At 36.1% G+C, this 23,847-nt stretch overlaps 1 protein-coding gene across 10 annotated transcripts in view; it reads left to right on the forward strand.

The window, feature by feature from the left end:
* The window catches only part of PARD3 (par-3 family cell polarity regulator), a 644,288-nt gene that overhangs the window by 340,188 nt on the left and 280,253 nt on the right, over positions 1-23,847 (forward strand). For all 10 annotated transcript variants that reach the window (XM_073885517.1, XM_073885521.1, XM_073885518.1 and 7 more), the window contains exon 6: positions 23,500-23,591. In XM_073885517.1, coding sequence (XP_073741618.1) covers positions 23,500-23,591 — 92 coding nt within the window. The remainder of the gene's footprint in view (positions 1-23,499; positions 23,592-23,847) is intronic.

A 23,847-nucleotide genomic window follows, 5' to 3' on the forward strand; every position in this document is an offset into this window, starting at 1 on the left:
AAAGCCAGTGTGTTCTATATTTGAAAATATAATACTAAATTGTCCCTTTTGTTTTTGTTTAGTTAAATATTGCTGTAGCATTGATTATAGGTTTTGGTGCACGGCGTGGACTAAAATAGTCCATCCCTGCTCTCAGATACCTTATAATCTATGAGGTCAAAAGAGGACTAGAATCATCATGACTGTGATGAAGTAACAGAGGAGGGGTGAAAGGTGTTACGTGTACATTTCAGGTGGATGTGACATTTGGGCATGTATTCAGGGACTCTGCTCCAAAACACTGGAACTGCTTTGGATAAATGGTATTCACTTTGGGTCTTGAAGGAGTATAGCGGGAACCTGGTAGAACAAGGTTACGGAAACATGAAAATCGAGATAATTTTTGTTGGTGAGTAATTGTGTTGAGGGTTTAGTGTTCCTTTGTAGATAGTTGGATATTAGAACTTAAGTCTAGATTGTGAAAGTATCCAAATATATAATTGGAGAAGACAATATTGATCATGAAGACAAGGGGTTGAGTCTGTTACATTGATTTTGAATACAGGTTTCTTTAACCATTAAAGCCATTGATTTGGGAAGAGAGAGCCCCATTAGAATGATAAAAAATAATGTCCTAAACCTAGGCTGTTGCAGTAGAGGTAGAAAGAATAAATCTGATAGGAGGAGGTAGAATCAGTTAGTCTTGGTAATCAAGATGTGATTTCCTATGATTAAGACATTAAAAGTGGCTTGTGACAATTTTTGGAGAATGACCAGATTTCTAGGAGGTTGAGGAATAAATAGGAGGTGTAAGACATGGAAATGCTAAGAGAAACAGGAGGGATGTGTTTTGTTTTGTTTTGTTTTCAAATGATAGGAGGGATTGTTGCCTAGTTGCCTGCTGATGGGAAGAAGCCATTGCTTGTTTGATAGGGCTGTTTGCTCGAAATGTAGAGTTAAAGAGAATCTTGATTACCTTGCTTTAATAAGCCAGATTTCATCATGTTTCATATTTGATTAGTTCCTTCTGGAGTCTTTCAAAGACCCTTCTGGTTTCTACTGACTTAAATGGTTTTGTGTTACTGGAATATATCTTGTTGTCTATTTCTTCCAACAGATATGCTATAAATGTATTAAATAACATTGGGCTTGATTCTTTTCCCAAGGGATTCTGACTGTTAAAATCCCTGTTCATGCTAAGGAACTTTTTAATGTTTGTTTCTTAGAAAATATGATATGACTCATGATTTTATTTTTTACCTTGTGCATGCATTGCTTGATGTAATGGGATGATGGAACTACTTACCAAATTTTCGCTTTTCTCGTCTGTTGTTTTTCTACTATTAAGTAACACGTTAATGTGTAAAGTGTTATATTTTACGGTATATAACACTTGAAAATACAGAAATATATGAGCTTCAAAATAAAAGAGAATATAAAGGTTAATCTTCAGTCTGTGGTGAACTTTTTTTTGCTACACTAATATTGTTTAGGGACTTTCTGTAAATAAGAAGATAAAAATTGGACCAGTTTCATAGTTACTTTTCAATTTCCCATGTGATTATAAATTTACCAGGTTGTTAATATTTGAACTATAATAATGATTCTGTGAATTTAAAAAAATCCTTGTGATTTTTAAGGTGGTCTGGAAAACCTCAGTAATTGTTACATAATTTAACTTCTTGATACTTCAGTTCTCATAGAAACAATTTTAATAATAAAAACATGGGTTGGCTTGCTTTTTTTTTTTTTAAACCCCGAGAGTGAGTGTGTGTGTGTGTGTGTGTGTGTGTGTGTGTGTGTGTATTATATTGCGATAATTTTTGGTTAATAATAATTACAAGATCTACAGTATCTTGAATTTTACTTTGTTAAATTTTTTTTTAAAGATTTTATTTATTTATTTGAGAGAGAGAGAGAGAATGAGAGACAGAGAGCACGAGAATGAAGAGGGCCAGAGGGAGAAGCAGACTCCCTGCTGAGCAGGGAGCCTGATGCGGGACTCGATCCCGGGACTCCAGGATCATGACCTGAGCCTAAGGCAGTTGCTTAACCAACTGAGGCACCCAGGCGCCCTACTTTGTTAAATTTTTTTAAAGTAGGAGCTTATTTTATTTATTTTTATTGAGATATAATTGACATATAACACTGTGTAAGTTTAAGAAGTACAAAGTATTAATATGATGCATTTATATTTTGCAGTATGATCACCACCATAGTGTTAATTAATAACTCTTCCATGTCACCTAATTATTTCTTTTTTTTGTGGTGGGAAAAATTAAGTCTAATTTCTTAGCAACTTTAAAGTTTGGGATACAGTGGTGTTGACTCTGATCACTGTGTTGTGCATTAGATCCCCAGTGCTAAGCTCTTTATATACATTATCCTTATGTGGAACCTATGAGGTAGAGTTTCACATTATTATCCCCATTTTCTGGATGAGAGACATGAGTCTTAAAAGTCCTATAACTTGCTAAAGGTCACAAAACAAGTACAACAATTTACATCTAACTGTAGGTTTCTCTGGCTCTGAAACCCATGGCATTGTCTAGTTTACTATAACTGTATAGGCAACGATCAGTTCTCCATGAACTGAGATTCCCAGGGTTGGGGGGGGCGGTTGTGTCCCTGCATGTGTTTTGGGAGGTCTGTGAGGTCTGTTCCTTGAATGCATATGCTCTGTTAGGGGCTTTGCTCTGGTCCTCTGCCTAGAATGCTCTTTCCCCTGACACTCCCTCCTTAACTCTCCCTGGTCCTGTAGATCTTTGCTGGATTCCCCTCCTCTCACGGAGCTCTTTCCTCACCTCAGTGTACAGTGTTAACTTTAACTGCTGCATCCACTTTTCCCACCTTCTCCGTTCCCAGCTCCCCTTACCTTAGTCTGTTTTTAATAACACTTTCTCACATGCACATAAGTTATTTATTACATTTTTGGGTTTTTTTTTTTGTCCTGCCTATTAAAATATATATTCCAGGAGGAAAGAAATATTATCTGTTTTATTCACTCATGTCTCAAATGCCTAGGACAGTGCCTGGCACATCATAGGCATTCAGTCATTGAATTGATAAATAAGTGGTTAGATGGATGAGAACTCCCTGAATTCATAAGGAAAATATCTTATTTGATGAGACTATTCCTAGGAAAAGTGTTCATTGCTTTTATCAAGTTCTCAGTTTATCAGACTGTGCCCAGTGTCTACCCTAATGGGTAGTGATTCATATGCTCATAAATTGAGTTAAAAAAAAAAAACCCCACGGAAATGAAAACAGTAATCTGAAAAGATAATCTGTACTCCCATATTCATTGCAGCATTATTTACAATAGCCAAGATGTGGAAGCAACCTAAGTGTCCATCACTGGATGAATGGATAAACAAGATGTGGGGTGTGTGTTTGTGCACAATGGAATATTATTCAGCCATAAAAAAATAAGGACATTTTTCTATTTGTGGCAACATGGATGGAACTTGAGGGCATTATGCTAAGTGAAACAAGTCCAGCCCAGAAAGAAAATACCATATGATCACACTTACATGTGGAATCTAAAAGAAAAACAAAAAGCAAACTGTAGATACAAAGAACAGAGCGATAGTTGCCAGGGGCTTGGGGGTTGGGCAAAATTATTGAAGGTGGTCAAAAGGTACATATTTCCAGTTATAAAATAAATAAACCTGGGGGAGCAGTGGTACAGCATGGTGAATATAGTTAATAATACTGTATAGTATATTTCAAAGTTGCTAAAAGTAGATCTTAAAAGTTCTCATAAGAAAAAAATATCTGTAACTATGTGTTATGATGGAGGTTAACTAGATATATCGTGGTGATCATTGCACAATATATATAAATACTGAATCATTCTGTTGTGCTCCTGAAACTAATATAATGCTCTATGTCTGCTATATCTCATCTGAAAAAAAAGATGGATACCAGGTTTTCAGCTGTATATGATTCATAGAAATCAATAATATAGAGAACTAGTATGTACTAGTTCAGTTTAAACTTTACCTTGGGATCACTTTGAAAAGATAAATTGTGTTTTGTATTTTCAAATTAAAGATTGAAGAGTAACAAAATTCCTGTCCAATGATAACATTGTTCTAACATTGTATATAATTTTGAGCGTCACCATTTGATTCGGCAGGCCCAGTGGTGGGAGTTAATACTACATTAAATGCTGTAAGTACACATTTTAAATGACCAGTTATAATCTAATATCTTCTTTCTGTTAATGTGCACATGTGATGTGTCTTGATTCAATTCCACAAGAATTGTACATGTACAGTATGCTATGAACTGTGCTAGGCACTGACCATCTCCTGGACAAAGAGCAGAGTCGTGTTCTCAGTCATGTAAATGGCCATGATGCTGTGTAACAGATAACAGGAGCATGTATGCAGATGCATCATATAGCTCAGGCCCCCTGAGTTCTGGGCTCATGATAACGAGCCATTGGATCATCTGTTTCATTCTCTTGACAATCACACACTCTTGTTTTGCCCATCTGTCTTGCACATGTGACCTGGTTAAAACTTCGAGTGCTGTTGATCAAAATGGGTAGGAATAAAAATTCCTGTTCACTTTATTTATTTGAGAGAGAGAGAATGAGAGAGAAAGAAAGCACATGAGAGCGGGTGAGGGTCAGAGGGAGAAGCAGACTCCCTGCCAAGCAGGGAGCCTGATGCGGGACTCGATTCAGGGACTCCAGGATCATGACCTGAGCCGAAGGCAGTCGCTTAACCAACTGAGCCACCCAGGCGCCCTCAAAAATTCCTGTTCACTTTAGTGTAGTGGCTTAATTAAGCCTTTTTATTAAAATTTTTTTCATTTTCAAGAAAAATGAAAAATTAGTTGTCTTATAAATAGATGCTCACCTTTGCTAGGAATCATGGGATTGCAAATTAAGATACTGATTTTTTTGGCTATAGTTCAGCAAATATTAAAAATACTTGTCATATTTGGGCACCTGAATGGTACAGTCGGTTAAGCATCTGACTCTTGGTTTTGGCTCAGGTCGTGATCTCAGGGTTGTGATCTCAGGGTTGTGAGATGGAGCCTGTTGTCCGGCTTCATGTTCAGCGCAGTGTCTGCTTAAGTTTCTCCTTCTTCCCCTGCTCCTGTCCACGGTGTGTGCTCTCTCTCTCTCAAATAAATAAATAAATCTTAAAAAAAAAATACTTTTCATATCAAGTGTTTGCAATGATGTGGTCCAATAGCTGCACTCATGTAACTACAGATTGAAATGTAATTGATGAAGCCTTTCTGAAAGTGAATTTGGCAATATCTGCCTTTGATTTCAAAATTTTACGAATGGGAATATTACCCACAGAAATGTTTGCACATGGATAAATATGTCATTGTTACAGTAGTAAAATACTGGAAACAAGTTATTGCTGCCATTTAATGGAAGATTGGCCATATTATTTTATATTTGTACTATAGAATACAGCCGTTGGAACAGTTGAGGTAAAAATAGCTGTGTAGATATTGGAAGATTTCTAAGACATGCTGTTAAATGAAAAGAATAAGTTTCACAGAGTATATATAATATGTTTAATTTCATATAAAGATTATCCCTGAGTATATGGACCGATTATGTATATAAAAATGAAATTAAAGGGATTTTTTTTTTTCCAAATTGCAACCATGATTAATTCTAAAGGAGCAACTTGGAATAGAATTATAGGGGCTAGGGTTAGGGGAAATTGGAGGGGGAGATGAACCATGAGGGAGACTCTGAAAAACAAACTGAGGGTTCTAGAGGGGAGGGAGATGCAGGGATGGGTTAGCCTGGTGATGGGTATTAAAGAGGGCATGTATTGAATGGAGCACTGGGTGTTATATGCAAACAATGAATCATGGAACACTACATCAAAAACTAATGATATAATGTATGGTGATTAACATAACACAATAAAATAGAAAAAATGCAAAAAAAATTATATGGGTGAAATGGGATTTCCATATTTTATTCTGTATACTTTAGCACTAGTTTTATCTTTTATTAGATGACTTATGATGAGGACACACTCTTTATAACATTAAAAAAAAATTGCTGAAGAGATACATACACTCCAAAGCTGAGGTGGGTTGATTTCCTTTGCTTTAAATAATGTTTCTTTGCATTACTTCTCTCCCATTTTTTCCCTCAACATCTAACATCTTCTTTAAAATTTACTTGATTAACTTAAAATTAATGTTTTAATATTTAAAATTAAATTTATTTTTATAAATGCATAGTGTCTTTTATTAAAAAGTTGAATTCTTTCTTGGGACAAGCTTGGAATCACTTCCTTTTAGCAAATGGAACATGACCAGATAAACATCTTTGTGTCAAGTGCCATGATTTGAAGGTAGTAACTCGATAAAGACTAACAAATTAGAGATTTCTAAAGCAGATTAGTTTTCTGAGGAACAGTAATGATAGATATTAAATGAACCTTTAATTTATTTGTTCCCATTTATAAGACAAAAGATTAAGTCTGGTAGAATAACAGTTGTTTCACATTCCCATTAAGAATGTGGATAATGTCCAAAATGAAGCACATATAATAAGCACCGTCCATGGTACTCTTCTGTCTTGAAGAGTTTCATGATATACCTCTAAAAATTTACTTATTAAATCTCAAAGTTTATTATCTAGCCATCCTAGCACATAGAATATTTTTTTCAGAATCAGTACATCCAAATATTTGAAAATGTACAATTATGAAATAGATTTATTTTTATAGACTTAAAAACTTTAATAGGTATGCTTTTAGTAAACAAAAGTTATATATTCTTTAAAATTTGTTTTCAGGGGCGCCTGGGTGGCTCAGTTCGTTAAGTGTCTGCCTTCGGCTCAGGTCATGATCTCAGAGTCCTGGGATCGAGCCTCACATCGGGCTTCCCTGCTCAGCGGGGAGTCTGCTTCTCCCTCTGGCCCTCATCCCACTCGTGCTCACTCTCTTTCTATCTCAGATAAAATCTTAAAAAAAATAAAAAATAAAATTTGTTTTTAGACTTGCCTTGCTACTTTTCACATACTCTGAAATCCAACTCTTATCCTTTCCAGGTTGGTCACTGGTCATTTCTCCATGTGGAAACTTTTATACAATCACATCATAATCAGTTAAACCAAGGATATTTTATTTGTACTATACTGAAAAGTACCTGTGGAGTCTCCAGTCCTAAATTTCTAGTTTTTTGCAGTTTAAACTGAACTTCTTTCCTTTTTATTTTTCTTTTGTGCTGAACAAAATAAATGCAGTTGGTAATTGAAAGCCATTAAGACATATGCTCTTACCCGTTCCTTACAAAAATTTCTCCAAATTAAAAATAAATCGACAACTGGATTCTGTTTTCTGTTTTTGAAAGTAATTCATTATCTTCAAGTCACTTTTAAGAATATCTATGGCAACTTAATAGTTCAAAAATGAAACCTATATGAGAGAGGAGACAAATACTAGTAATTAGTGAATTTAGATGCAAGGTACATTGTGTTGAATATATTTATTCAGTTTTCTGTAGGTTTGAAATTTTCCAAAAAAACATTTATTTTTTAGGAAAAGAAAATTATATATAACCCACGTTCTTAACATTTTCTTTAAAACAGCAAAGTGAATTTACTCTTAGCTGAATATGGTCATTTCAGCTCATGAGGTAAAAAGTAGTTCACAGTCCCCAATTATGATTTCTCTCTAAGAAATAGAAGGTCACAGAACTCAGGGCAATTTCATCTGCAGCTGCTTCTCTGTGTTTATAGTCTCCCACATTCTGTCTCCGACACATGGATGTTGATATTAGTACCTACTTGATTCTGGCTGTGTTTTCAAATTCATGTTTCTCTAGGTTGTTACTGTTAGTAATCCAGTGCCTTCCAGGAGAACCAAGCTTCAGGTTTAGAACACTGGAATCTGGAATGGAGTGAGATGTTGAGAGCACCAAGATGCCTGAGGAAAACCTGACTGTGGAGTTGTGCTTTAACGAATTGCTCAGTTTGCTCTCTGGAAGAAGTTCTTATCTTTACAGGCTGCCTTCTTCTGACCTGGCCTCATTTTGTCCAGGAAGCTCTTACTATTCATTATTCGTGATGTTCTCTGCAGCTTCTTTCCCAGCCCTCCTTATGAATGTATAAAGAGACATGGGAATGGGACTGATCTCCTGTGCCTCGTTCAGCGGTGCATCTCCTCCACGTGTGTCTGCTCAGAGCATAGCTCGTTGTGAAGTGACGAGAGCTGGGCAATTTTGAGTGCTCTGGGGAGAGCCTCACCAGGCAAGCTCCATTTTGCATTTACACCTTGTGGTGGTGCTGGTCATGTGTGTGTTTGTCTTCTTTACAGGTCACCTGCCCCACTCTCAGAATGCTCTCCCTCGACTGTGATAGATTTATATGTGCACACTTGATTTAGTGGATTGGTAGCTGTGTGACAAAGGATGGGTTACTTAACCAGTCTGAGCATTCAGCTCTCTAGTTGTAGAACAGGAACAGCATCTATATGTAGTCCCTGGCACATTCATGAAAGTGTTTAATGTTATTACCACTCTAGATAAATGTTTTCTCTCTTTCTACCCATCTTCATCCTGTGAGGTAATTGTTCCGTATAAAGTATTTTTCAGTGTTTAACTAAAATATCCCTAAGATAAAATAAAATGCTTTGTTCCGAGTCCCTAACAGGTGTAATTATTAAACACTAAAAATAAATGTTACACTTGAGGCCCTCGTATTTAGGTAGGTGCCTTGCTGAAGGGAATAGTTGGGGTGAAATGCACCCCAGCTTCATGAACCTTCCAAGGGGACCCCTTTCTTTAGTCTCAGAGGGGTGACCAGAGGCGCTACAGTGTCTAATCCCCTTCTCACTGGCCTTTTATGCAAGTCATGTTTGATGGTAGATAAGAATGGTCCTTTTGCTGTTAGAGTGGTTTGTTGTTGTTATGAATGCATTCATTGATAGTAATTCATTTGTTGGTTGGTTCAAATAAGATTTAAACATTTGGTATATGAATATCCCTGTTAGGATGTAAAACGAAAGGAAGCAATAATCTGGCCAAGTATGATTAAGTGTCAAAAGGAGTGTTGATACTTTATATTATTGATTTTCTTTATTAATCTTCTAAGAACTCACCTTTCTTTCTAGTAGTACTCACGACTACTTTAGTAAGTCAGAGCCCACAGTTGGCTCCTACCTGATGGTGCTGATGTCTTCCCAGCTCTGTTCGATGACACAATGTCAGTAGCTTGTGGTCTGTGGGTGGGGTGGGTTATTTGTATCACAGGTGTTGGCAAATGCTACAAATTAGGTCTTTTTTTTTTTCCTTTGAGAGCCAATTGTTAGACATGGATCAGTGCCTTCCTGTTTCTGTCACATCTTCACACCAACTGCCGGAAGCTTTTGGCTACCCCTCCAAGTCACTGCTTTGGCAGTCCTTCATTGCATTGATTTTTTTCTTTAACCTGAGTGGTCAAACTTCTGATTATCCCAAGTGGATTTCCTCATGTATGTGTCTACTGCTATTACCAGCCTACCCACCTCTCTCTCCATGAGCCCCTGGAAGATTTGCCAGAAGGGTGCTGGGTCAGGTTACAATTTCCCAGTGCTTTCTTAGTGGCATTGCTTTGATAGAAACCTCAGGATTTTGTCCAAGGTTGTGATTTAAAACTAACCCTTTTAAGCTTTCTAGTCCTATTAGAGAAGCAAGGTAAGGCTAGGTGTTCTTTAGGGGTGTTTTATTAATGGTGTCATAGAATTTTAAGTGCATTGGGAAGACACCTGCAGCATAGCAGGCCTCTCCTTAGGCTTGTGGAGTACAATATATGTGCTCCTATTTTAAAAAACATGATTTGGATCTTGATGGTGTTTCTTTAAACTGTCAGAAGAAAGGAGGTCTGTAAGTGCACGTCTCTTTTGACCTAGTCGCATACGTTTGACTCAACTGCTTTGACCTTGGCAACATTATTACTGGTGTCACAAATTTTCACATGGTTTAATGATTCTTTTAAGAAGATGGAATTGTATTAATACCTGACTTCCTACCCTAAAGAATATTTATAGGTCCCCCCCCCACAAGTTCCCTGCAATTCGATTTTTACAAAGAATTCTCATATTAAAGATGATTTTCACAGTGATGGAGAACAGAGACAAGGGGGTGTGGCCAGATGAGGAGTGGGTTTCACATTTTATGTCCAAGAGATGGCCAGAGCTTGAGAAATGCAACCTGCTGATACAGATCCCTGAATCGGGCAACTGGGGATTACGGAGAGAAGGAAGAATCAGGATGAAAGAGCGATGAGACTTATTTTAGAAATTGCCTAATGACAGATTCAGGGTTTTGAATAGGAAATGGTATTTGGTATTCAAAAGATTTCTTAAATAAGGGGAAAAAAAAGGTAGCTCTGGCCCTTGAAAAGCTAATCTGAATAACAAAGGCTGAGCTGACTTTACAGGAAAAGTGTGAAAGGCTTCTGAATGTACTTCCCTCTTCTTTGTCTTTATCTGAAGATGCGGCACATTGTTCATGCGCATAAACATGTCTACCCTCTAGAGTCCTGGTATTAAATGGATAGGTGTTGTGGCTTTTAAAAATATACTTACTGTTGAATGTTTTAAAATTTATTTTAATCTGTTATTAGTTACAAAGTCTGTTTCCTACTGATGGAAACTGATAAATTTTGAGAGGGAAAATTCCTATTGCAAGTACCCCAGATCAACCTGGTCTATTATTTGGAGAACAAGTAAGCGGACAGCTTGATACTCTTTTACTGGAATATTTCAAGAGTAAAACAGTTTCTGTCCCTGAGTATGACCTAAATAAATATTTCAAACGTTTTATTTTTGTAACTAAAAGTAACTAGTGTCTGTTGTGTTTTATATTTTTTATTTGTCCTATATATCATTTATTCAATCGTTTTATACTAAAAATTATAATGAGGCTCTTTGTTCTGAAGGCATCTCTTTCTGGTAAATATTGATAAGACAGTCTTTCATATAAAATGAGCTGAAGTTGTTTAGTCCATTTGCAAATCATGAATTCCAGATTTAATTATATCCCAAGGGAACAACCTGAGGAAACCAAAAGTACTGACATAATGGATCAAATTGTGTAATCAAAAGCAAATGATATGGTTATTAAATCTAATGAAATGATCTCCCAGAATTTAATTCATTTCTCTGATTCAAGAAATTTTAGTAATAAGTGAATGTGTTGAAATGGACATTCTAGGCAGTCACTGCTCCTAAACAGATCTTTCCTCTAGACTGTTTTTGGCTGGAAATATTTCTAAAGGTTACATCTTAAAGGAGAGAATTGATATCTTTTGGGACATGGGTGAAAGGAAAGGTGACAGGAAGTGAAAGTAGGGGTCCTTATTAAAAGGCAGAAGGAAAGCAGTGAAAGGAGAAAATTGCTTTTATAAGGAATGGTATGTTCCTTCATTTCACACAAAATGAACACAAACCATAAATTGGTCATCTAGATGACATCTTAAAGGAGTAATATTACTAGTCTATAAAGATTTTGTTAAAATTCTTAGAAAAGATAAGCTCCTGATAAATGATTGAAATGAATAAAAAATCTACAGAGAGGGTATGTGACCATTTCACAAACATGGTGATATATTCAGTCTCACTAGTAATGTTGAATTCAAACTAGAATGACAACAAGGCTTCTTGTTGATCAGATTAACTAAGGCACACGTGCGTGCGCGCGCGCGCGCGTGTGTGTGTGTGTGTGTGTGTGTGTGTGTGTGTGTCTCAGGGTAGCCAGTCAAGAACTGAGGAGGGTCTAAAATTTTATCTTGTTACAAGCTAACTAGTTAGCCTGCCACAGTTGCGTGGATGGTGATGGAGGACGAGACTCTGGGTCAGAGATGAAAGGTTTTACGACTGTCAGCACAGGCAGCAGCACGAGCATCAGCATATTTGGTTCGGTTCCTCTTATCCCCAAACTCATGGAAGTGTCACCAATGGCCCAGAAATAAGGCCTGCATGCTCTGTGGGTTATATTATAGCAGTTATGGTACCTCCCTGTGTTCTCAAGACTTGCAAATATGCCAGGTTCTGATAGAGAATTGTCTTCCAGTATAGACCATAAAAGTTGTGAAATGGACAGTTTAATATGAGTCTGGTAGAAATATCAATTGATTTGGTCCTTTCAGAAAATAAGTGAGCACTGAGCTCTTTAAAATGATGATGTCATTTGAAGCATTCTATTTTAGACTCCTTTCAGAGAACATAATCCTAAATATTGAAATGTTTTTATTTAGAAATCTATGATGACTGGAGTTGAAAAGTAGCCTATGATAAGTGAATTGATGGAATATTAAATCATTTAAAAATGTTTGTATAATTTGAAATAAAATACATCAATTAAAACATTTCTATTTTATTGCTGTTCCTGTGTAAGCAAAGAAAAATATGATTTCAAAACACTAGAAATACCAAATGTAAGGTGAGAAAGCTAGGACTCATCTTGATCAGTACATTGTTTTCTTGGGGAGCATGACATACTTTAATCATGTCATCACTTACAATCATGACATACTATAATCATTATTGTCATAATTATAACCAAACTTTCGTATAAGATAGAAGACAGATTTATTTTTAAAACCAAATGATACTTTATAAATAAAGATTTAGTTTTACTTATGTACAAGGGGGTCTTATTACTTAATCATTGTGAGGCAGTGTTCCAAGTATTTGACATTAATTAATTCCTATGATTGTCAGAAACTCAGTAGGTAGTACTCTTCCCAGTCTATAAATGAGTAAACTGAGGCACAGAGAAGTTACATAATTTGTCAGAATCATGCAGAATCCATGTTTTTAACCACCAGGCTAAAGTGCTATACCAAATATAACACATGTCTAATACTTTAGGTTAGTTGTATTTCTTTAATATCTTAATTTTGTTTGGCATTTTTATCACATTCTGGGTATTAGAGACAATGCAGTAATGCATAGCTAATTAGTTTTTTTAATGTGAATCTCTAATGTTATTATAAACTGTTAAACCATTATCTAAAATTGGCATTCAAACTAATCATTGCTATGTACCCTGTGTCAAACATATAATCGGTTTCATTTTGTTTAAGAGAATGCATTCTCTCAATCCCCAGGAAATCTACCACCTAGTTTTTACTTCATTGAATTCAACTAGAAAATTGAGTGAAGGCATTTTTTTTTTAAGCTACTTACTTTATCCAAGCTATTTACTGGTTTCAAGTAAGTTAATGACTACATTTCATTTGTGAAATTATAATATTGCATTGGGAAGTAATAAACCAGTACACATTCTAATATATGTTTACATGCATGGATTTTGCTATAGGACCTATGTGTTACTCTTTACTTGCTTATTAACAATTTAAAATAATGTAGAACTCTGGGGACTGCTATATGTTTTCTTAATAAGCCCTTCAAAATTATTAATGGTGAAATATGTATTTATCATTTAGGAAAACAGAATAAAAAATATGTATCTTGGTCCTTAATGAAAGTCCTCTTAGGTATTTGTGGACCACAGGGCTCAATGATGAACTTGCCTTGGTGTGACTCTTCTTCACTCATTCACACATCCATTCTTTCTTTGGTTCTGTTTAATTGAAGTTTCTTCTGGTTATCTAATTTATATGGCATCTTAAGAAGTCTTTTTCTCATCTTAATCTTTCTCCCATTCCGAATACTACATCCAGAAAGTGATTTTTAAAAAATCTCTGCTTGATTTCTAAGACTGATTAAATATGATACATATCAATACCAATGCATAATCCCATCTTTATACTTCCTTATAAGATTGTTTTATTTTTAGGCCCTTGATTCTATGCAAAGTCACTTTTCAGAGAAATTATAATGTAGTGATATTATGTAATAAAAAATCCTTTATAAAAGTATTGTAAGGTTTAAAAAAACCAATAAAAATAGCCTTTATTGTAAGAAGATTTTGTGCTCATGGTAAAAATACTTAATTCTATAAAGACACATTAAAAATCACTTGTAATCTTGCCACCCAAATATAACCACTGGTAAAATTTCCTGATGTTCATTCTTCCTGTGTTTATCTTAAAATGACACCCATCCCCCAATTTTGATAGTAATTCTCACTCCGTGTGAAAGTTCATTTATTATATGTTCAGAATTTAATGTTTTGTGGGCTTTTTTTTTTTTAACAACATAAATTTTATTATATTTTCTCTTCTCATAGATCCTGACCCTGACACTAACTGGTTGGCTAGGATCACATGCATTACTTACTGGCTTTGGTCACTCTTCCTTGAGTAAAATGGAGTGAAAAAACATGGCACATCTCGAACCATAGGCCTTTTGATGCCAATTTCAAAATCCCAGTTCAGCCACTGCAGGGGAAGGTGAAATCTTTTCTAGGCCTAATTTCTCATAATGAGAATTCCTACTTTGTTGTGAGGATTAAATGAAAAAGTGTATATGCAGTTTGTGTTGTGTTATAGATGTTTAGTAAAACTGGTTCTTTATCTTTTCTCTAAAAATTTTATTTTTATACGTAAGGTGCCGTGCACATAGTGGTATCTCTGAGTCGCTCACAGCTTCCGAGACAGATCAAGTTACTTCCTTTATTCCAATTAGGAATGTAGGGTGTGGTGACATGAATAAGGATGTAGCCGAGGTGGGTGGGTCTCTGCCCAGCTCCGTCATTCATTGCACCGCTGCACATGCTGGGCATACCTAGTACATTTCTAGACATAATCTCACGTACAGTGTGTAGTAAACCTTATTAACAAATACTTTGCATGTCAGCAACACAGCTCTGTTATCCAAACTGCATTGTGCATAGATTACTGGGTACTTGTCATGTGGTTATGTTGCTAACTTACGTTTGGGAAAAAGTTTCACATGTAATTCATTAGAAGTTCCATATATTTTGGGGCACCTGGGTGGCTCAGTTGTTTAAGTGGCTGACTCTTGATTTTGGCTCAGGTCATGATCCCAGGGTCCTGGGATCAAGCACCATCTGGGGCTCTGCACTCAGGGCCAAGTTGGCTTGAGATTCTCTCTCTCTCTCTCTCTCTCTCTCTCTCTCTCTCTCTCTCTCACCCTCTCTCTCGCCTGCTACCCCTGCCCCCACTTGCACGCTTATGCACTCTCTCTCTCTAAAATAAAATACATCTTGGGGCGCTGGGTGGCTCAGTTGGTTAAGCGACTGCCTTCGGCTCAGGTCATGATCCTGGGGTCCTGGGATCGAGCCCCGCATCGGGCTCCCTGCTCAGCAGGAAGCCTGCTTCTTCCTCTCCCACTCTCCCTGCTTGTGTTCCCTCTCGCTGTGTCTCTCTCTGTCAAATACATAAATAAAATCTTTAAAACAAAAAATAAAATACATCTTTAAAATCCTATTGTTTTGTTTATTAGAATATGCTTAAGGGTTGTGTTGAGGATTAAACTGAGGTTGTATCGAAGACTAAAGAAGTAGATTCTCTACTAAATGGCACATCGTAGGTCCTCAATATATATTAGCAATTATCATTTTTATTTTTTGTTATGTATTATAAAATCTGTAAGTTTCTTGCCTCTTTAAGTGATTTGCACTGATCACTAGCAAGAAATATTTGTTTCAGTTTTTTATTGATTTAAATGAAAGTTTATTTTAAAATTATTTCAGTTCCTTCAAATATTAATTTTGAAATCATTTTTAAGCCAAGGAGAAAATTTTGTTTTTTTTAAGATTTTATTTATTTGACAGAGAGAGACACAGCGAGAGAGGGAACACAAGCAGGGGGAGTGGGAGAGGGAGAAGCAGGTTTCCCGCGGAGCAGGGAGCCTGATGTGGGGCTCGATCCCAGGACCCTGAGATCATGACCTGAGCCAAAGGCAGACATTTAACGACTGAGCCACCAGGTGCCCTGAGAAAATGTTTTTTGAATGAAAAAAAATACACACACACACACACACACATATTTTAAACATATGGTATTTTAATAACCACTGAGTGAGGTAAGTCTTTTTTACTTACCTGGGTATTACTTACTTCACCCCCAAAATAAAACATTTTAAAATGTCACCTCAGTAAGGTTTAGAATGTTATTAGAAAGGCAAGATGGTCAGATGACAAAATCCATACATTTCAACAATCCATAAATTAGAATAGTTTTTTTAGGAATGTTTTAAAGAAAACAATTGGGTGTTATTCTGGTACACAAGCCCCCTATGAAACCAGATTGATAAGGTTGATTAAAATCATATCATCTAATGGGTGGCTGCCTGGCCATTCCTGTGTGGTGGGGGGACTAGAAATAGTACAGAGGCACTTCATGCATAGCAGGTGCCTTCAGTAATTGCTGACGTGGTGATAGACACTTCGAGTGGTCATCTCTTTGGCATAAATATGGATAGGAGTGAGGCAGATAATGCCAGGTGGGATGCTGGGGTTAGTTATTGAATTCAGTGATTCTTAGTAAGGATTAATATGTAAAGCTTCTTTTGTGTTTCATGGGGGCACAGGAAAAAATGGAAGAATTAAGTGAAGGAAGAGATTCCAGTATATGATTGGATATTGGACCAGATGTCTTCTAGTACGATTCCTCCATGCCCTGAAATTCTAATAATCTATGAGAAGCAGACTTACATTTTGGAACTTAATTTTGAGATTCCACTCTGCGTGTAACAGGTGCAAAGATACATACTTTTTGTTGTTCTCTGTAGTGAGATAGCTTTCATAAATCAGCACCATCTGTTCTTCTTTTAAAGACTCTTCTCTTGCCTTGGGTTGTGTGGAGTCATGTTGTGTATGTTCCAAGACAGGAAATGTTTCATTTCTGTGGTAAATGAAAATTTCATGGGCTGTGTTAAATACTGTGTTTGCCATTACATTTGATCAGTATTAGCTTGAGATGAGAATGTTTGGAATCCTGTTGAGGGGATGAAGCTCACATTTAATACTCAACATCACAAGTATTGAATCATTCCTAATATAAGCCACAATTATTTCATGTTGATCTCTGGGTTCTTTGGTGTACAGTTTATGTTATAATGAACTGCACTGTATTTAAAAGTATAACGGTTATTAATTCCCCAATATAGTACAAGAAAATATTTTTTAAGAGATCTTATTATCCGGTATTGTTTATCTTTAAAGGATTTGAATCATTTTTTTTCATAAATGTTTTTACTCAAGTAGAATATAAGGACCATGAAGTAAAATTATATTACACATTTCCTAATTTTGTTTGTTTAGGAGGTTGCTATAGATTTACCATTCTCAGTTGAGAAATTCCCCTCCCCTAGATATTTTCAATTGTTTTCCACATATGATGGGAAATCACTTTTCCCTGGTGATTTGACCAATTAATCAAGTCGTGGCAACATTAACACAAAAGCCTTCTGGAATCCTATTTGTAATACCTAGGGGATGTGGAAAGAGATTCCCCGTGGAATTATTTTTCTCCAAATCTGATCCCCCCAAAAGTGATTTAATTCATGCTGTGAATATCCAAGTAAAAATTTTTTGGGAGGAGATGCTGTAGCTCATTAGTAGTTAATGTGTCTCTCATTAAGTTTGGAAAGTCTTGGAGGCATTCTAAAAAGTGTGAAAAAGACTGTTTACTTGAGCATTTTTGTAGCAATATAATTGAACCCATTAAATTATTTATTGTTAAGAATAATAAAACCACGAAAAATATTGTAAATTTGTTTAAAAAGATACCATCAGAACTTTAATTTCCTTTTGTGTTTCCTAAACATAAAGATCAAAGATAGCTGTGCAGGAAATTAAAGGAGGCAAATAACTAGTTTTTTATAAAATGTTTTTAAAATGATAAATTATTTCTTAAAATTATAGGCATTTTTTCAAGTAATAACTATTCACAATATTTAATTCCTTGGAACTCGGAGTTTAAATATAGATATACAGGTGGTTGGTTTCTAGATAAAGTTTTATTGTGTTGCTGTAAAGCAGAATGTGTGCTTTTCATTTCCTTGCTTTTATAAGCAAACCAGTTAACAAGTTTGTCCTCTTATTTCGTATGGTGATCGATGGAGGCAGCATTCAGTTAACTGTTCTCATTACAGATCCTTTTCCTTCTTTGCAATGACTTCTACTTACAGTTTTGGGTGTGTGTGTGTGTGTGTGTGTGTGTGTGTGTGTGTGTGTGTGTGTGTGTGTGTGTGTGTTTAAATCTGTGACTATAGAGAAGATATTTAGGACTCAAGCAGGAAAAAATACAACTAGATAATTTTTGAAAAAGAAGTTTAGCTGAATTCTATTTTCTTTAAACACATAGTTCATGTTAGTGCTTGTGATTTCAGAATATCGTCCCTTGGTTCTGTAAGGGCTTTTTAAGTTGAGGATTAGCCTTGATAGTATTCATAGTATGGAAGAGAATAAGATTAATTTTTTCTAGAAGCAGAGAACAAATAAATTCATATGTCTTCATCTCCACTTGTCTAATACACATTCCTAACCTGATCTAAAACTCATCCTCCTCACCCAAGCTTATCACATTTTCACTTTCTCTTATTCTTTTCTCCCCTTTGACTAGAACGCTTCCATCTTTTAAAAAAAAATTCTGCTTAGATCCATATAATATGGTAATAAGGCAAAAGAGTAACAAAATCTTTCCCTTCTTCTGCATGAGAATTTAAACTTCGGTTATTTTTTGGCTCTCTTTTTCTGAAAACCTGATAAAGGCTTCCATCCACTGTCTTTATATGGTAAAAGTGACCTCTGATTAGTAAATTGCATATGGACTCAGAAAACTATAAACATGTGACAAGCAGCTTTGCCAGTGGTGTTGTTTTGAGGTACCTACTTCTCTGAGGCCTGAGGCTTGGAAGCCCGAGCAGACTGATGGGAGTCTTTTCCTGCACCTGAGCTAGGACCCACGGAGTAGCTCCAGGACAGTTACGCGGACTGCTCCTCCCAAGGATGCTGCCTTGCTGGCAGTTTGGGCTTTCAGCCTTCGGTACTTTGGACATCTCAAATATGTAGTCAGAATAAAAATATAAAAATAATACTAGAAGGCTTTTAATGAAAAAGTGAGCACCCTCTTCTCCTCCTGATTCTTCCAGTCACTCTCCCCAGAGGACCTTTTATGTAGATATTTATTCTTGTATTTACTTCCATGTTTCTAAATAAAATATTTAGGTTGCTCTTTCCTGGCTACCAGTTACTGACATCTGTTGACTTGCACTGTGGGAGATGAAGGTTTTTCCTTTTCTGCCACTTAATAACTGCTGTGTTCCCGTCTCCTCGCTAGTGTTACATCAGATGTCTAAGTGAAGTCAGTAGCCAGTGTCACATTAGATGGCAGTTTGTGGCTCACTGCATGACCAAGTAGGTGCTCTGATTTTTTTCCCCCCCTATACATTTTCCTTTGTTGTTCCTGGAGTCCATTGCTTTTGACCTTTGAAAAATCTATTTTGTTTTATCTCTATATTTCTGAACTTTCCCCCCACATTCTCTAACAGGTCTGTTAAAAAATAATTCCCAAATGTTCAAAAATATCAGACCAATTATTAATTTCTTTTTTTTCCTCAGGGAGATAGACTTTCCAGACTTCTGTATCCTGTTGCTCTAATCTGACTTGGCGGCTTCTTCTCTGAGCTGTCTTTTCACCTTATTCTGGGACTTTCCTTGGGTTCTGTCCATTGCTTTATTGAATTTCTTGGATTTTGCTGGAGCATATCCAAAAATAGCTTACTACGAAAGGGTCCATGGGAAATAAAGACTTCGCATATCTGAAGATTTTTTTTCAACTTTCATACTTGATTTTTGTTTGTTTGGTTGGTTGAACATAGAAATCCCCACTGAAAAATTTGTTTTAATATAGAAGGTATGACTCTGTTATCTAGTAGAATTCAATGTTACTTTAAAAAGCATTGTTAGGATAAGGCGTTTTGTTACTGATAGTCCTAGTTTTAGTTTGCTAGCAATCATACAAATGCTACCATTTGGCAATGCTTAGATTAAGCTCTGTTGTTGGGAGATAATTCTCCGTTTTTCTCTTCCATTTTCGTATGTCTTGAGAGCAGAGGCCTTTGTTGTGGACTATCCTTGCAAGGATGTATGTACAGCAAACAGCCTTGGAAGATCAATATAGTGTCTCCCTCCATAGTAATGGGCAGACATGCTGCTGCCTTCCCTAAGCTTAGGTTTATTCTGTGTGCACCAGCGTTCCTGGTTCTCTTCACATCGCTTTGTAAGAATTTTAGCTGCAGAAAAGTGTGTAACAGGATGATACTTCATTGCTGTAATAAACTGTCCTTTGTCTCAGACCCAGGGGGTCTCATTTTTTCCCACTAGCATCCATGAAGCGATGCAGGCTAACTTAGGAGCTTTTAAGTGGGATAAAATCATAGACTCTTCATAGTGTTTTTTTTTTTTTTTTAAGATTTTATTTATTTGTCAGAGAGAGAGAGAGACCATGTGAGCACATGAGCAGGGAGAGTGGCAGGCAGAGGGAGAAGCAGATTCCCTTCTGAGCAGGGAGCCCGATGTGGGACTCGATCCCAGGACCCTGGGATCGTGACCTGAGTCGAAGGCAGACACTTAACTGACTGAGCCACCCAGGCATACCTCTTCATAGTTCTTGACATCTGCTTTTCCTCTGAAAATTTCCTCAACCAGTAACCCGTAGTGTTTTCCTCCTTGTGCCATTTATTTGATTGTATACATCATTTAGCTGTTTATATTTTTTAATGTGTATTCTCATTTCAAAGACATTTTACAACGAAGGTACTTTGTATGTAGCAAAATGCAACAAATATCAGGTTTTATGAATGTTTCTAAAATGTAGATTTTGTATTTAATTGAGTAGGTAATATGTTTAATATTAAGTTGTCTTGTAAGGCAAAAAGTATGAATGGATGAATGTGTTACTCTTAAAATATAATTGTGTAACATTGCCTTAAATCGTTTATTTGCGGTATGTCTTATATGTCATGTATTATTTATTTCTCTTTTCAGTACTAGCTAACATTTACTGGGCAATTATTATGTGTTAGGCACCATGTTATGCTTGTTACACAAATTATCTTATCCCTCTCAGTAGTCCTAGGAAGATGTTTTTATTGTTTGTATTTTACAGAAGAAGGGATAGAAATATAGAAGAGGTATGTAACTTGCCTAAGGATATAAAATTGGCAAATGGTAGAGTTGGTACTCACACCCAACTCTGTTTAATTCTTGAACCCAAACTCTGCTATAAAATGCTATAAAATGGAGAGAAGGGAAAAGATAAAAAGAATATTTTCTCACCTGGAAGTTTTTAACATTGTGTAGTTTAAATTAGTATTTTAGGCCTTCAGTATTGATTTGACATAAATAAAAACCAAGTTTCATTTTCTGTGTCTATAATGGAATTCAGTATATAACTTGTGCTAAAAGTAACTATGTTCACTCACAGCTTTTTAGAAGTACAAAACAACAAAATAAAGCAGCACAGGAGTTGATATTTACCCATCCAGAAGTTGGGAAATTTTAAGTTGTGGTTCCCATAGCAATTGCAGCTCAGCCTCAGGGCAGTGAATGTTGTGATCTAAACTGAACACCATATGCAGCAGCATGAAATAATATTCTGCATGCTCTTGGGGGCCTGATAATGGCCACTCTGGGAACAATGAATGTGTAAATTATCAGTTACTGTTTTATCACTGTAGTTTGGGGCATTTCATTTATGTGGCTGTTTCATAGTATAACTTAGGTGTTTTCACTGGTTATACATCATGGTTAACATTTCAGTGGGGCTTAAATTATTAATGAATCCTGAAATGAAATGTTTTTAACTTGAAAGATTATTTTTGTGTTTTCCATCTGATTTATAAACAATCACTTTGCTCTCCTCCTTACCCCCACCGCCAGTGGAAAAGCCTAATTTCAGGAGTTCTTGTTTACATTTAAAGTGTGGTCCTTAGGCAGGTTCAAGATGCTGGTTAACCTTTGAAATGTATTGTGTGCTTGTGCTTAAAAGCGATAGATGACTAAGAAGTGCATATTAGAGCCTCTTAAATCATAGGATCATCAATCTTCAAGTACCTTTACTTCATTCAGTACACTGCCATTGAAGACACATCTGTCTACAACTCATGGAAAAACTTGGTGCCTTCACCTTATTTTGGTGGATTCGCAGAGGAATTGTCAATTAGGTATTATCAGCTACTCTGTGTTGCCTTAATGTTGCGTGAAGAATTTAAAATATTGCTTGACACTGCTGAACCTACAACTTTTGTTTACCATTTTGTTGATTGATGTCTTTGTTGATGGCATATAAATTTCTACTCTGAGTCTCTCAAATACATGATTAAAAATATAAAATTTTTCTTTAACGGTAGATTCCCATATAGGTGGTTTAATAAATTCACATAGAAAATCACCGTTACCAAATTTATATAGTGGAAAGGATAGACCTAACAAATTATGTTTGTATAAGTTATACATACAAACTTCCAAGAAACAGATTAAATAAATTTTATTTATGTGTATTTGGAAACTTATTACCCCAAAGATTTCTAGGGATGATTTTGTTTTTATTAGCAAAATATATAGAGTATCTACTGGGTACCAGACACTGTGGATCCAAGGTGAAGCACACTGAGCCACTTAGCCACTATGATTGGAGATTCCAAGTCTTTTCCAAATATTCTAATTTGGTTAAAAAGACCTTTGATATCAGTCAGCCATGTTTATCATTTGAATTATCCTGAAAAGCCAACTTAACTATGAACTCCTTAATGAAAAGATGATGGTCAAGGTTATAAAATGAGGCATATTCTTGAGTGGCATTTCATTTATTTTTAGGAGCCATCACATTTATTCCACATGCACCTTTTGTAGTACCAGCGTACTCACCCAGTTTCTACAACATGTTGGAACATAATGTCTTACAATATTGCCTTCATAAAAGGAGGGATATGAAAGTGGGGGTTGATTATTTTGCTGTTTGTCCCTCTCCCTATGCTTGGTCCTTCATAATAGGAGTAAACAGAAGTGGTTCTTTGTGGCTAAGATCTTAATGCCTTCATAGATACCTCTGGATAACCAGTCAGCTGGCTTAGGGTAACTTTATCAGAGGATGAAAGATTTGAGTCTAGGATGGTACTTCATGCTCATTTTGACAAGCTGGTTTAGTAGGAACTGAGGAACATTGAAGATTTTGGTAGTTGTTAAGGTTTTTAATGGTCTCAACTATTTGGATTAGTAAAAATTTTAAACAAGTATCACCTGTACCCTGCACATTTATTTATTAACGTAGCATTGTGGTAATGCATAATTATTCCTGAAAACATAAACCAAAGAGTGAAATAAGAATTATAAGAACATTCACATAAGTAGAAGTTCTTTCCTTACTGCAGTGGTGTCTTGTCCATCACCTGGGATATGCTAACTCAGGAGACTATGGCTTTAAAATACAGCTTGGCATATACACATACCCATCTTATCATTAAAGCTGATCCTCCCTAGAAGAAGAACCTAGTTAACATGATCAGAATGCCTACTAAACTCCAGTTTTATCCAATTTCCTTTCACATTCTGGAAGTAAACCTAACACAGAGTATTCTTCTTTGTGCTGTGTGTCTCTAGGAGGAGGATGGGACAGAAGAAGACAACAGTCGCGTTGAACCTGTTGGACATGCTGACACTGGTTTGGAGAACATACCCAGCTTTTCTCTGGAGTAAGTTACTGATGGTTTTGACTAAATTTGCAATATACGTGTAGCATTACTAATAGCAGCAAGTATTCCAAAACCATATGGCATGCGGAATGTTTGTGCTTAGTTAAAAACATGCCTTGCATTGGTTTGTTTTCCAAAGAGCATCTTTCATCTATTGAGTTGTAACTACCTAATGTAAGAAGTATAGCATGGAAATTTACATGTGCCTGTCCTGGTTTCATGCCTTGGCAAATACTATTAAATGATAATATAAAAT

This window comes from Callorhinus ursinus, unplaced genomic scaffold (assembly GCF_003265705.2).
Source record: "Callorhinus ursinus isolate GAN/ISIS: 27379988/994484 unplaced genomic scaffold, GSC_fseal_2.0 scaffold62, whole genome shotgun sequence".
Taxonomy (NCBI): domain Eukaryota; kingdom Metazoa; phylum Chordata; class Mammalia; order Carnivora; family Otariidae; genus Callorhinus; species Callorhinus ursinus.